The sequence below is a fragment of the Muscardinus avellanarius genome (genome assembly GCF_963383645.1).
Source record: "Muscardinus avellanarius genome assembly, chromosome: 17".
Lineage (NCBI taxonomy): Eukaryota > Metazoa > Chordata > Mammalia > Rodentia > Gliridae > Muscardinus > Muscardinus avellanarius.
This window is the reverse complement of record NC_137803.1, coordinates 44,169,350-44,184,993: the sequence shown is the minus strand read 5'-3', so window position 1 is coordinate 44,184,993 and position 15,644 is coordinate 44,169,350. Positions and strand designations below refer to the sequence as shown.

The following is a 15,644-nucleotide window of genomic DNA, read 5'->3' as shown; positions in this document are numbered from 1 at the left end:
CTAAGTTGCTGGAAGCCTCACTAAGTTGCTGAGGCTGGCTTCGAAGCTGTGCGATCCTCCTGTCTCAGCCTCCCAAGCGCGGGGATTACAAGCGTGCGCCACCACGCCCGCCTCAGTTGCAGAAACTTTAAGAAGTTCAAAATGTTGGTTATTAAACTGCATAAAAAGTTTAGTTATTAAAATAGAGGCCATTCTTCAAGTTTAAATTGACTGGAAGTCATTGACCAAAAGCATTATGGTGCTCAGTATTTCATGAATGGGCCTGGTGAATCTGGGTGTAAAGTATATTGGGGAAAGAAGGGCAAAATAATAGCATTTTTTCCTGCCGTATCCTGTAGAGTTCTGAATTATTTTACATTGAGATGAGAATTTTGCATTTCAGGAGATAGTCAGATGAAAAGCAGTCTGTGAGGATTCATCTAGTGGGCAGCAATGCCCAGTGTAGTGACAGGTCACCCGAGGCCTTTCAGAAACCTGAATGTCTGGTCTTCAACTTGCAGAGGATGTTGTGCTGAACATTCATGAGCAAATTTCACTGCCACAAAGCTTTATGCTTTTGCCACACACGGAGTTTGGGTCATTGGTACTTTATAGAGTAGAATGGTTGGCCTTTGGATGAAAAGTCCTTAGTCCATGAGCTTTGTAAGTGATATGAAGTGATGGAGGAAATTCCAGATCAATATTAGGGGGAATTGAACCCAAATAACATTTCAAGGCAAAAATTAGCCATATTCTTCTTTGTAAATTTCCAACTCCATTAAGTGCTACCAAGTATAATGCCAGTTTCAATGTTTTAAGGCAAATAGTAATGATAGTATTGATGCAAAATTGTACTCATAGTGCCCTCTAGTGTATATAGTTGGTTTCAGGAATCTCTTAACTATGACTCAGTGAAACCTTCCATAAAAAGCAAAGTAGTAACACCAAAAAAAAAAAAAAAAAAAAAAAGCAAAGCTATTACTGTCCAGTCTTCTATCTCCTCCTTTATTTTCATCTGCCCAAGTACTTCAACCACATGAGGGACCTTTCCCCAGCGTGATCTCAGCGTAGGCCTCTACTTGCTTCTCTTTTCTGTGTAGCCTTTTTGGATTCCTGCAGTCCTCCTCCATTTTCTAACAAATAGATGCAGTGGAAGTTTGAGATCAATTTAGCACTAAAATTTCATCTACAGAAAATTTGAAATAAGTAGCATTCTCTTTCTACTGATGCTAGAAACATGAAGTTTGTCTGGTTTCATCTGCACCTTTCACTGTCTTATATAATCATTTGGAGACAGAATAAAAAGATTTGAAGATAGAACAGAAAGATATTTGAAGCTAAGAATGGTGGGGCACACTTGTAATTCCAATACTTGGGAGGCTGAGACAGGAGGATCACAAGTTTGTGGCCAACCTCAGTGGCTTAGTGAGATTCTGTTTCAAATTAAAGAATAAAAAATAGGGCTACGGGTGTAGCTCAGAGGTAGAATGCCCCTGGGTTCAATTCCTAGTACTGCAAAAAATAAAAAATAAAAAATAAAAAGAAAAGAAAAGACTGAGATTTAGATTTTTTTTTTTTTTTGGTGGTGGTACTGGGTGTAAAACCCAGGGGCCTTCTACCTCTGGGCTACACTTCCAGCCCTATTTTATATTTTATTTGGAAACAGTCTCACTAAGTTGCTGAGAGTCTCACTAAGTAGCTGAGGCTGGCTTCGAACCTGTGCAATCCTCTTGTCTCAGCTTCCCAAGCGCGGGGATTACAAGCGTGCGCCACCACGCCCGGCAAGACTGAGATTTAGACAGCTGCGACTCTCCTAGGGCGACCTGCAAGTGAATGCTGTGGCTATTCTTATCTGAGAATACGTCTCACTACCATTCTCAAGGGGTATTCTCGCTGTGTAGAACTGTGGCTTAGTAGTTATTTCCTTTAACAATACCCCACTGTCTTCTGCCTTATAATTTTCGTTAAGTCACCTGCCAGTTTAATTATTGTTACAGCTAAAGTTTAAGTTTTGGGGTTGGGAATAAGACTCAATGGTACAATGCTTGCCTAGCATTTTCAAGTCCTGAGTTTGATCTCCATCATTGAAAAGTAAAAATAAATAGAAAAAGAAAAAACAGAGTTGGACACAGTGGCACATGCCTGTAACCCCTGGGGTTGGAGAGTCCTGAGGCAGAAGGATCCCAAGTTCAAAGCTAGCATAAAAAATTTACTGTGACTCTGTCTCAAAATAAAATTTAAAAAGTGTAAGGAATATAGATCACTTGCCTAGCATTTGCAAAGCTCTGGGTCAAGTAGGATAGGAAAAAGAAGAAAAAAAGTAGGTTTTGTTTTCTGGATTCAAAGGTTTGTTTTTTGTTTTTTGTTTTGGTGGTCCTGGGGATGAAATCCAGGGACATTCTATCTCTGAACTACATTACCAGCCCTATATTTTTGTTTTTATTCTTTATTTTGAAACAGGGTCTCACTGAGTTGCCAAGGGCCTAAGTAGCTGAGGCTGTCCTTGAACTGCAAACCTCCTATCTCAGCCTCCCAAATGCTAGGATTACAAGCTTGTGCCACCACGCTAGGCTTGGATGTAGGGTTTCGTTTTTTTAAATGCATTTGTGCTGGTGTCAAGAACGCTGGACTTGCCCTCTTGGGTTTAGGTTCACTAATGACTGACTATGCTGTAACACTTGCTTCTGGGATATGTGGATTTCTTTTATTTTGTTCAACTTTTCACCTCTCTTCAGCAGGAAGGCTAAATTACTCAGCCTGCTGCAGCCAGCATTGGAGTCTGCAGTGGAACCTTACACAGGTTCAAAAAGTTCTGCTCTTCCTCTCCACTGGGGTAAAAATAGATGCCCCAACCCTATAACTGGACATCAGACACGACACATTTAAAGACAAAATTCATGTTTTCACAAATAAAAAGGCCATCAAGGACTTTAAGAATAGACTGTACTTCATATTTAGAAACAATGACGACAAAGCTTTCACAAGAAATTGGGCTATACCTGCTATATATGGTTGCCATTTATTTTAAATAAAGAATATATTAGGTCCTCAGAAAACCAGGTTTTAAAAAAAGCATCTAATAAATCTATACAGTGAATAGCATGTCTTTATTCTATTTACAGTAAATTTGTTATAAATATAATACATTTTTGAAAAGCTTGTTTTAATTAACTTGAGTAGATTTATATTTTAAACAGATCAACTCAATTATTAAAGTAATATAATAAACAATATGATTTAATGACAAAAGTCTCATTGTGAAATAGTGCACTCTATGCTGAGATGAATGAGGAAAAAAAGTTAAACTCCTTTCAAAACTATTTTCAAAGCATCAGAAAATTTTTTTCTCTTTACAAAGATATGTATAAGCCATAGGACCACCAGATACTGAAACATGAAGACTCTATAACCAAAATTTAAAACTGATTTTAGAGTATTGTGTGAAGCAAGACGGGAAAAACCATATTTAACACTCTATAGAACTTCAGAGTAAAGCTGGAATTTATAGACTAATGGCTTAACAGAGTATTGCCAACAAGGCCTTTTCTTCCTCAAAATCATCTCCTAATATTCATATCACTGACAAGTTGTAACAGCAGACTTAGACGGTCTTTTTAAGGACGGGGCTTAATAAGGTGCATGGATATGTTGAAATTCTGTAATTTGAGCATGTAAATTATTACCAGGTTTAAAGAAAAAAGGAGAGTTTAAGTATTCTGAGTCCAACGTGCTTGTGTCATCAATAAAATGACAAGTCAGAGTACTGTGCCGGGACAGGCCTCGAACCTCCATTGGCATTCAACCAAGTTAAACCGCTTCCTGTGGATTCCAGCATAAATCTGCAAGTTGTCACACATTATTGATGATGATCAGAGCAGGCATGGAGTTCTGCTGACTTGCTTCAAATACCGTAACTTGGTCCGATAACTTGGCAAATACCCTAGGAGTTCCAAGGTTATAAACACCTGTATGAACAAAGCATGCTTTCAGCTGCAAACTGTGAATCTCCTGGCTTCTAAGTTGAAGTTTATACTGCGTCTGCCCAAGCCAGGTGAATGAGCCATGGATTTCCATTGCTTCTGGACTAAAGGAGGAAGAAAAATGATAATTGTAAGGTTTTTTCCCCTTTATATTTTTCCTCCAAACTCTCATTTATATATTTATTTCTAATACTTCTATTTCTGGCAATTATGACAATAACTTTATTAATAATAATAATAATGTATTACTCTAATAGAATGTATTTACAGTTACTACTTTCGAGAACAATACTAAGAGTAAATTATCTCTTTTAATACCCACCAGAGCAACTAGGAAATGATGAATCTGATTTGCATCTTGCACTTTACCTCTTGGCCATCCATACATAAAAATAAATGTGCCAGGCATGGTGGTGCACACCAGTAATACCAGTATTTGGGAGGTTCAGATGGAGGAACACAGGTTTGAGACTCAGCAACTTAGCGAGACCCTGTTTCAAAATAAAAAATAAAAAGGGTAGGGGGTGTAGCTCAGAGGAATGTACCTGGGTTCACTCCCTAGTACCAAAAAATAAATAAAGTTTCCAGGCATGATGACACATGCCTAAAATACCAGTACATGGGAGGATGAAAGAGAAGGATCACAAGTTTGAAGCTGGTCTCAGCAAATTAGTGAAGCCCTTATTCAAATTAAAAAAATAAAAAGGGTTGGGGGTATAGCTTGGAGGCAGAAACAGAATGCTCCCAGGCTCAATCATCAGAACAAAATAGACAAATAAATAAAATGTTTGTATAAACAACAGATAATATGAAATACTTCATTAATATTGAAAAATGAAAAACAACTCAGTACCCAAGAATGATGCATTAATTAATTAAAGATACACATAATCACACATATAATAAGCTTGGATTTCAGAGAGATTACCAATAATATGGGTATTACACAATACTATGTAGTATGTGCTTCAAATGATTTTTCCATGAATCCAAAGACTTCTGAGTTCAAAACAGCATCTGGCTCTAGGATTATCAATATGGTAGTATGTACCTTGCCTTTTTACATTTAATACTTCAACATTTAATACTTTTTTTTTTTTTTTTGCAGTAGGGATGGAACCCAGAGGCTTTCCACCTCTGGGCTATACCCCCAGACCTGTTTTATACTTTATTTGGAAACAGGGTCTCACTAAGTTGCTGAGAACCTCACTAAGTAGCTGAGGCTGGCTTCGAACCTGTGCGATCCTCTTGTCTCAGCCTCCCAAGCGCTGGGATTACAAGCGTGCGCCACCACGCCTGGCTCATACTTTTAACATTTAATCCATCTATAAATCTTCTGTAACATCACACACAAAAAATCAGGGTATACTTGAGTAACTTTATCCATTATTAGGTTATCCATTATTAGAATTATTTGCATAACTTCTAACATTAAATTGATCTCAAATCACATTAAAACTTAAGCTACAATATAACCTTTCACTAAGTGAATCATTACCTTGTTGTTTTATGCCGAAGATCAACTATCACATCAACATCAGCCTTAGAACAATTAGAAAGTAAAAGGGTGACTGGTACCAAACAAAGGCTATAGAAGAAAAATAAACAAAAAAGGTTAGATGTATTTTTTTTCTTAAAAACAACCTTCTTTTTAAAAGTAGCACTAAGTCAGGAGCTGTGGTGCAAGTTTGTAATCCCAGTACTTGAGAGCCTGAGACGGGGATCCCAGGTTCATGGCAAGCCTCAGCAATTTAGTGAGTCTGCCTGCAACTTAGTGATATCTTATTTCAAAATAAAAGAATAAAATTGGGCTCAGGCTATAGCTTGAAGGTAAAATGCGCCTGGGTTCCATTCTCAGCAAAACACACACACAAACCCCACTAAGCTGGATACATTCATGGTAGGTATGCACTATCATGCATGCCTGTAATCCCAGTACTTTGGAGACTGAGACAGGAGGATTATGGGTTCACGGTAGCCTCAGCACTTTAGCAAGGCACTCTGTAGCATAGTGAGACCCTGTTTCAAAAAAAAAAAAAAAAAAGTCTGGTGGTGCACACCTGTAATTCTAGTAATTCTAGTACTTGGGAGGCTGAGATAGGAGGATCACAGCCTCAGCTACTTAGTGACACTCTGAAATTTAGTGAGACCCTGTTTCAAAATAAATGATAAAAAATAGGGCTGAGGGTGTAGCACAGAGGTAGAATTTCCCTGGGTTCAATCCCCAGTACTACATTAAAAAAAAAAAAAAAAAAAAAAAAACACTTAGCTGGGCATGACTGCAAACACCTGTTATCCCAGTATGTGGGAGGATGAGACAGGAAGATCATAGGTTCAAGAATAGCCTCAGCAAGTTAGCAGACTCTCAGCAACCCAGAGAGATCCTATTTCAAAACAAAAAATAAAACGGGATGGGATGTAGTAGCTCAGAGGTAGAATATTCCTGGTACCAAAAAAAGAAAAAAAAAAAAAAAAAGGTGTGGGGGGAAGAGGGACACCTAAGAATATCTATCTAACAGGACAGGATATAGCTCAGACTAGAGTGCTAGTCTAGTCATGAGTCTTATCCCCAACACAGGTTGGGGGAAGAGGTGTAAGGAGGGGGCTATCTAAAAGAATGTATTTGCCTTAAAAACAATCAACTTCAAGTAAGGAACACTAAATATCAGAATATATACTCTAAACAATACTAAAAGTAACACAGAATTCCCTCAACAAAATCCTACCCTCAGTTGTGCTGGGGCTATGCCCTACCTAGAACCACAAAGTTCTTAGGGGCCAGGCTGGTGACAGACTGCCAAGGAGGTCTCCCATCTATGGCTCTTTCTCTCAGTTCAGTCCCAAGTGCCTAATTTGTAGGCCTCAGCAAAATTCCAGATATCATGTCATTCTATTTCCATTTGATCCTCAAATGTCAAATTCTTTATGCCTTATCTGAATTCTACTTGAAGAAATGTGAACATCTGGATGTTTCCAGGTCTCTTCCTCCTCCTTCCTTCACTTAGTGTTCCGTGAAGAGCATCCTCATCTATTCCAAAGAACTTGAGCATCAGACTGACCCTCCCACTGCCGCGCACAGCCTTCTTCACAAATTCCTGTTAATTCCTCTGTACTTCTCTGGAAACTGATTAATTCCATCTCATTTTTCTTACGAGTTCAAGCCACCATGTGTCTTGGTTTACTCCAACAGTCTCTTTTTTCTTTTTGTGGTACTAGGTTAAACCCAGGGCCTTGCACATGGTAGGTAGATAAGTGCTCATTCAATGAGCTACATCTCTACCCTTTATTTTCTTTTGAGACAGGGTCTAAGTTGCCTAGGCTAGCCTTAAGACTTGCAATCCTCCTGCCTCAGCCTCCCAAGTAGCTACAGGTGCATGCCACTGGCCTGGCTTGCAATAACATACTGATGCAATCCAATCTTTACACTAGTGTTTCTCACACTTGAGCACACACCAGAACTAATTGGTGGGTGACTTAAAAGGCTGCTGGGTTCCACGCCCAGAGTCTCATCATTCAGCAAGTCTAGATAGGCACAAAAGTGGCACTTCTAACAGGTTTCCTGTTAGTCTGTCATTACATTTTGAAAACCGCTGTTTTACACAACAGAATGTCTTTTTTTTTTTTTTCTTCTTTCTTTTGGTACTGAGGATTGAACCCACAGGTGTTCTCCTTCCAAGGTACATTCCCCACCCTTTTTATTTTTTGTTCTGAAATAGGGTCTTTCTAGGTTGCTGAGAGTATCATTAAGTTGCCAAGGCTGCTCCAGAACCTGAGGTCCTTCTGTCTCAGCCTCTCAAGTATTGGGATCACAGACTGGTGCCACCATACCTGGCTCACAACAGACTTTCTAAGGTGCTAAGCTGAGGAGGCACAAACAGTGCTTAGAAACCTAATTGCTGACAACTATCCCCCAAAGTACATTCAATTATTTGCTTAAGTTTCCAGGTGAGTAGGGAATGGTGGCACATACTTGTAATCCCAGCATTTGGGAAGCCAAGACAAGAGGATCGCAGTTCGCGGACAGCCTCAGCGACTCAGTGAGACCCTGTTTCAAAATAAGAATAATGACCAGCACATTCTAAAGTGCCATAAATATCATCCAGTATAGCTTAGTATTCTAAGAAGCATGTGGAAGCTAGTCCAGCATGGTCATTTCTTTGTCATCTCTGGTCACCCATTCTTTCCTATGTTCTCGTTCCTCTACTGATCTGTGCTCCATTACCATTACCATGTCCAAACTGCTACTGCCCTGCCCACCCCCATTTCTACTTTTCTAGACTCTCCTTCACATCAAGAACACTTTCCTATATCCTCATCCTCTTTATGTTGATACATCCAACCTTAACTAAAATTTGACTAAGTAGACACTCTCCTGGATAGTGCTCACAGCAAAAAAGGACTTCTTCCCCTATTTCTTTCTCTTTCTCTCATTCATCCATCCATTCATCCATCCTGGAGATTGAACACAGACATGCTCTATTGCTGAACTATATATTCCAAGGTCTTTTTAGTTTTTATTTTGAAGCAGGGTCTCACTAAGTTGCTGAGGCTGGCCTTGAACTTGTGATCCTCCTGTCTCAACCTCCCAAGTAGCTAGGATTACCGGTATGTACAATGCCCAGCCAGAGGTTTTGTTTCTCCTCCAGACATCTTCCACATCTCAGAGTTGCTATTCCTTGATGATTTCTTCCTCCTACTTGTCCTGTAAAGACACCTTCATTCTTTTGTCATACATTATTCCAGAGTTTTAAATCGTCGTCCTGTCCCTAACAAATTCATACAAGTTATAGTAATTCAGTACACTAGGGATTCTTTGGGAGAAGAGAAAGGAGTGGGCACTATGAAATACTGAGGGAAAGGTGAGATATATGATTGTAATCCCCGCGCTTGGGAGGCGGACACAGGAGGATCGCCCAGGTTCAAAGCCAGTCTCTCTGGCTTAAGAGACCCTGTTTCCAAATAAAAATATAAAAATAGGTCTGGGAGTGTAGCCTGGAGGTAGAAGGGCTTCCAGGAACCCCAGTACCACCAAAACAAACAAAACAAAACTATACTTGCTCTTTCAAGCAGACGCAGAGCAACTATGTGCAAAGCATGGCTCTAGCTCTCCTCCTCCACGCCACCTAGGGCTTCAGTTAAAAGCTTCAGCACACTGGGCATGGTGGCACACACCTGCAATCCTCATATTTGGGAAGCTGAGACAGGAGGATCATAGGTTCGAGGACATTCTCAGCAACATACGGAGACTTTCAAAACAAAAAATAAAAAGGCTGGAGAGTAGCTCTGGGGTAGAATGCCCCTGTGTTCAATCCTCAGTACCACAACAAAGCAACAACACCAAAAGACAAATAAGAAACATTCAGCATGTCTGCCTTCTTCCTTTCAACCCCAAGTCTTAGTGTCATTTTGGACAACTTCTTTTTCTGGGTAGATAACTCATTCAAAACCTTCTCATCTAGCCCTTTCCTGTCCCATCTCTATGATCACTGTACTATTCCAACTCAGCCACCCACTCTCCATGCCCATACCATGACCTTCTTCAGTCACACAGCTTCCTCTGAAACAATTCTCAGTCTCCCACCTCTGTCTCCCAAGTACTCAGTTGTTTAGTCTTGGTTACTGTGGTAACTGTGAATGTTGCTTAGCAGTTTTCTATTCTCTCCACCTTCCCTATGGGAAATGACTATGGAGGTGAGACTATTTGGCCTATGGATTTTAATGTCTTCAATGCAATCAGAAGCCTCGATGTGCAAATGGAATCGGATCCACTTTTATATATTTCAGAGATATGCAATAAGAATAAGGTAGCCACTGCCTCTCTGAACTTAGCCCCTAATAGACTGACACAGACACAAAGACAGCCTTCCTCAGATGTCAAACTCAACCAATCCATGAACTAAAGCAGAGCTGTAGCCACTTTACAGACCCAAGGGCACAACAGTAAGTGCCTCAATGCAAGCTACTCAACTCTGCAGTGGCTCATTCGGAAGTCTTACTGAGGCAACTATGACCATACAGAGGCACACTGGCATTACCTGAGGACATTTTGAAAATACAGGTCCTGGGTCCTCCTCCTTGAGATTCCTATGTGATTATCCTGAGCACTAACAGTGTGTAAAATTCTCAAGTAGTATTTTTTTTTTTTTTTTTTTTTTTTTTTTGCGGTATTGGGGATGGAACCCAGGGCAGTCCACCTCCGAGCTACACCCCCAGCTCTACTTTTTAGTCTTGTTTATGTTTGAAACAGGGTCTCACTGAGAAGTAATTCTCATGTGCAGCAATGGCTGGAAAACACTGCCATATTTTATCTTTTTCTTCTTATACCTGCCTGTATTGTTTTCACATGCTTCCATCTATGGTTTTGTTTCTGTGGTGTTTCATTTAATCCATTCTTAGAGTTTGATCAATTCTACCCTGCTCCACATACTCCCCACAGTGCCTAGAGCCTATGATGATTTATTTATTTATTTATTTATTTATTTATTTATTGGTACTGGAGAAAATGAACCCAGAACTGTTATAATGCTTAGCTAGAACCCCACCCCTCCCACCCTCTGGAGACAGGGTCTCACTAAGTTGCTGAGGCAGTCCTCGAACCTGGGATCCACCTATCTATCTCAGCCCCCCTTGGTACGGGTTACAGGCACATGTCACTGTGCCAAACTTGTTTTTGTTTTTTGTTTTGTTTTGTTTTGAATTTCCCAATTATCCTAGCCTCTAATACACAACCAAGGTTTTAACCGCTAAGGTTGAAAAAAATCATCATGGAATCCAAGGATTCAGGAAGTACCTGAAGCAAGACATAGCTGATAAATACAAAGAAAGCAGAACAGGGTAAAAATGAAACATCATGGAATCAAAACTGCATGCAACTATGTGAAGCCAAGACAGGTTCACTAAGAATAAAACACGAGCATACCCCCCACCCCCACCCAGCTTTGGCTATACGCCAGAATCACATGGAACACTTTAGGAACTCCAGATGCCCAGCCTCAAACCAAGCCCATCAGACTGGAATCCCCAGCGGTAAACTGTGCATTAAGCACCTGTATTAAATTCCCTCAAGTGATCTCAGTGTTCATCTGTATCACAGCACACAGAATTAGTGCTGTGCATTTATGCCTCATCCAAGATTTAAAGCCAAAATTAGTTCTAGAGTAACTGAAATGCTTAATTTTTTAAAAAATAATTTGACAAAAGTTCTGATAAAGATGTGGAGCAGGAGTTCCTATAGATTTGCTAGTGGGGTAGGCAAACTGGTAAAATTGCTTTGGAAAAGTTCCTATGGAAAAAGAAAAAAAGGCAAGGACACATGAGCCAGGACAAGCATACAGGAATATCCACAGCGGTAAGACTCAAAATATCTCAACTCTAACTGAGCATGGAAGTGCACATCTGAAATCTCAGTCGGAGGCTGAAACGGGAGGACTGCAGGTTTAAGGACAGCCTCAGCAACAAAGCAAGACTTTCCACAACCCAGTGAGACTCCATTTTCAAACAAAAAAATCAAAAGGTCTGGGGGGAAGGGCTAGCAAAGAAGTATAATGCTCAGGTTCAATCACCAGAATCACAAGAAGAAAAAGAAGAAGGAGGAGGAGGAGGAAACAAGGGAGGGAAGAAAGGGTTCATTAATTTCAACTCTGAAAATCCATCAACAAGCATTAAGGCAGATAAATGAATTCTGCCATAATCAAACACATTCATATGGCAATAAACATTAATTTTATAGCTTCATGTGGTGGTTGACTCTAACTAACATATTAAATAAAAGAAGCTGGACATAAAAAGATTATACTTTGTGTAACTCCACTTTTATTATCAAGTTAAAAACACCCCCCACAAATACAGAATATAGAAATGTAATAGCCGGGCGTGGTGGCGCACGCTTGTAATTCCCCGCGCTTGGGAGGCGGAGACAGGAAGATTGCGCAGGTTCAAAGCTAGCCACGCTGGCTTAGGAGACCCTGTTTCCAAAAATAAAATAGGTCTGGGAGTATAGCCTGGAGATAGAAGGGCTTCCAGGAACCCCAGTACCACGGAGGAGGAGGAGGAGGAGGAGGAGGAGGAGGAGGAGGAGGAGGAGGAGGAGGAGGAGGAGGAGGAGGAGGAGGAGGAGGAAAGAAATGTAAATATAGTTTCAAAAATTACAAAGAGAAATAAAGATGTAATTCCTAATCTAGGATGGCAGGACAGTAGGTGGGAGGGAGTGCAGGGGCTTCTGAGATGTCAGCAACATCCTGTTTAACAGAGGTGATTATTTGAGTGTTAGCTTTGTGAAAAATCACTGAAGCCAGACAGTCAGGGTTTCTGACCCTTTTCTCTGTTTTAGTTCACAAGAGTTTAAATGTCATTAGATCTCCTTAATTCTTACATAATTTTTATTTTAAATACTTTTCAAAGTCTTAATTTTGCCCAGAACTTGTCATTTCTCTCAGTAGTTATCTAAGATTTAACTTTTCTAGAATTCTGCTTTACTCTCATCTCCTAGATGATTTCAGGTACTTAGCCTTGCTCAATAAGCACTCCCTAGGATGACAGTGCCTTAACGGTGAGCACAAGATCTCTCTGCTCTACTCTGCCCTCTCCCAGCAGTGAAAGTCTCTTCTTCAGCCCAAAGCCAACCTGCCACTCTTTAGTCCATGTCTTCCCACTGACTAAGGGTTCTGCTACTCTGTGTCCCATCATTTTCTGCAGGAACACGGTAACAGCAGATATTCCCTGACCACATTCACAGCCCAGCTTCTCAAAAGGGTGATCAGCCCTTAGTAAATTTAGCACCCATTCTTTACTACCCACTCTCTCAACTATATCATGCGTCTACCCTCATTATACAGGGATATTCTTCCAAAAATCATAAATGGTCACCTTATTGTCAGTTTATAGTGCATTTTAAATTGTTTGCTATTTCTTCATCTTGGACTGTTCTCACTCAGCCTCTGAGATGCCATTTTCTTTATTCCTTTTTTTGTGTGTGTGGTACTGGGGGTGAAACCCAGGGTGTTTCTCTGAGCACAACCCTCTTTTCTTTTTAATTTTGAAAGAGGATCTCAATAAATTGTGGAGGTCCTCACTAAATTGCTGGGGCTGGCCATGAACCTGCTTCCCTCCTATCAGCCTCCAAGTTCTGGGATTTCAAGTGTGTAACACCAGGCCCAACTTCAGACACAACTTCCTTCTGCTGGTCTTTTCTTCCTAATTCTTTAGTTGCTCCTTTTCAGTCCACCTTCTCCATGGACTCCTTCTTCCTTAGCTCATCTCTCAGATGCCATTCTTCACTGTCTCTTTTTGTCCCATCTCATCCCTTCCAGCCTCATCCAGTGACTTCACCAACTCATGCCTTCAATTAGCATTACCATGTACAGATGTGTGTGTGTGTGTGTGTGTGTGTGTGTGTGTGTGTGTGTGTGTGTGTTTATGGGGATGGAACCCAAGAGCATTCTATCTCCAAGCTACACCCTCAGTCCTATTTTATTTTGAAACAGGGTCTCATTAAGTTGTGGAGGGCCTCACTAAACTGTTGAGGCTGGCCAAGAATCTGAGATCTTCTTGCCTCAGCCTCCCAAATACTGAGATTACAAACATGTTCTACCATGCCCAGCCAGACTGGTTTCAATGAGACCCTCATATCTGCAAACTGGTAACCTTCTGAAGTGTCATGAGATTTGGAATTTGTTACTTTTAGAACTTTAAGTTTATACATTAAAACTCTTTGCCAAAATTCCAAATACATCATTCTCCATGAAATTTAGTACTTAAAAAAATCTTCAGAAAAATGACAGTCTATTTGACGAGTCCATGTACTATGAACTACAGTCACGTGTAGGCTTAACCTGTGTCTAAATCAAAAACAAAATGATATTCTTTCCTCAGCTTTTGTTTTTCTTTTTTTTTTTTTAATGATTTATTGCTTCTGAACTGGAAGCTGCTGGCAACTCAAGAGATGGTTGGGGCAATGTCTATCTTTAACAACAATTGCAATGTATATAGTAATTGTAGTAAAGGGCCATAATTACTAGACTCAGTATTATTCTAAATTTCTTCATTATTTGGAAATAAACCTCAAATATGCAGAAATAAACCTCAAACCTTTTTTGATGAAATGGATGATTAAATGACTCTGGGTAGTGAAGACTTGTTTTAATGAGATTAGAAAGCTGTTCTACTGATGGTCTTGAGGAAACTGTAGTGTTTTCTGTCCTGAAAATTTTTAACAGTTCCATTTCTGGTGGCTCCTGAGAAAAAATAAAAGATTTATGACAATAAAAATTTTGCTTTGTTAAAAAAAGACACGGACTGTAGTATATACATACAAAATATCTTAAAACAAGAGAATGTAAAGCACTTTTCCTGCTGCTATTTAAACTAACAGTTGCTAATATTTGCTATATAATCTCGGGTAAAGCACCAGAATCTGGAATTATTTATTCATTTATTGCTAGAGCTAAACTTGAATTATAGCAACTTTACAACTTTTTCTGTGATCTTGAGTAAGTTACTTATTAAAGTCAATTTCCTCATATGTAAAATGGGGTTAAAAACAAAATTTTCTTTTTCTTAATAAAAGGCTGGTATAATTTTTATCCATTAAAACTGATGAAAATTTTGGATGTAGACTTTCAATTGTAGCACCTGTTTTAATAGCTGAAAATCTAAAATTGACTTAAATTCCATTTTGAGACTATATTGCTATATCTTACAGATTATAGTACTTTAACTATATTGGCTGAAAGTTAACACGCATAGCAAAAGTCTTAATATAAGCCAGCCATTGGGCACACTGTAAATGTTTCAATAAACATTAATCACGATGATCTAAATGAAAATAGAGAAATATTTTATTTCTATATTTTTCCTTTCTTGGTTATTTTCACTTACCATCCAGGAGAATTCTGGTTTTTAATTTCCTGCTAGCCTAGTTTGATTTGATCTATACCCAGGGATTGGCAAACTACAGCCAAAGGTTCAAATCCAGTCAGCCTCCTGTTTTATCAAAACACAGCCCCATCCATTTGTTTACAACCTGATTATGGCTACTTTGAGATTCCAGTGGCAGAGATGAAAATTATGACAGTGGCCATTTTGCCAGCAAAGATGTAAATATTTAATTTCTGGCTGTTTTCAGGAAAAGTTTGCTGATCTCTAATCCATGCAACTGTAAAAGCAAGAATTAAATGTGCCAAAATGAAACAGTACTGATGTGCCAAAATAAAAATGTACTGATTCCAATGATGAGGTTCAGATTCATCCAATTAACAAGTTAAGTAACAAATTAACCATATCACATACAAGTAACAGCTTGATGCTGCTGGTAAAATGAAAGCACATTAAGATAACACCGAGTCTTTAACCTAGTAAGTGGTTATACATAAGAATATAGTCATATGAACCAGCAATTTAATTTCCAGAAATTTAATCCACAAAAAATATAAAAAGCACATTTGTAATTCAGATGAAGCCTGGCGTGGTGGCACATGCTTGTAATCCCAGTACTTGGTAGGCTGAGACAGAAAGATCATAGGTTTAAGGATAGCTTCAGCAACTTACTGAAGCCCTCTGCAATTTAGTGAGACTCTGTTTCAAAATAAAGAATAAAATAGGGCTGGGGTGTAGCTCAGAGGTCAAATGCCCCTGGGTTCTATCACTAATACTACAAAAAAAAGAAAGGAAGGAAGGAAGGAAGGAAGG

General features: G+C 39.4%; 1 protein-coding gene across 2 annotated transcripts in view; it reads right to left on the bottom strand.

The window, feature by feature from the left end:
• Positions 1 to 3,828: 3,828 nt before the first annotated feature.
• The window catches only part of TRAPPC8 (trafficking protein particle complex subunit 8), a gene marked incomplete at both ends in the record, with an annotated part of 107,634 nt that continues 95,818 nt past the window's right edge, over positions 3,829 to 15,644 (bottom strand). For both annotated transcript variants that reach the window (XM_080714382.1, XM_080714383.1), the window contains 3 exons: positions 3,829 to 4,063; positions 5,458 to 5,547; positions 14,046 to 14,191. In XM_080714382.1, the coding sequence (XP_080570508.1) occupies positions 3,829 to 4,063; positions 5,458 to 5,547; positions 14,046 to 14,191 (471 nt within the window). The remainder of the gene's footprint in view (positions 4,064 to 5,457; positions 5,548 to 14,045; positions 14,192 to 15,644) is intronic.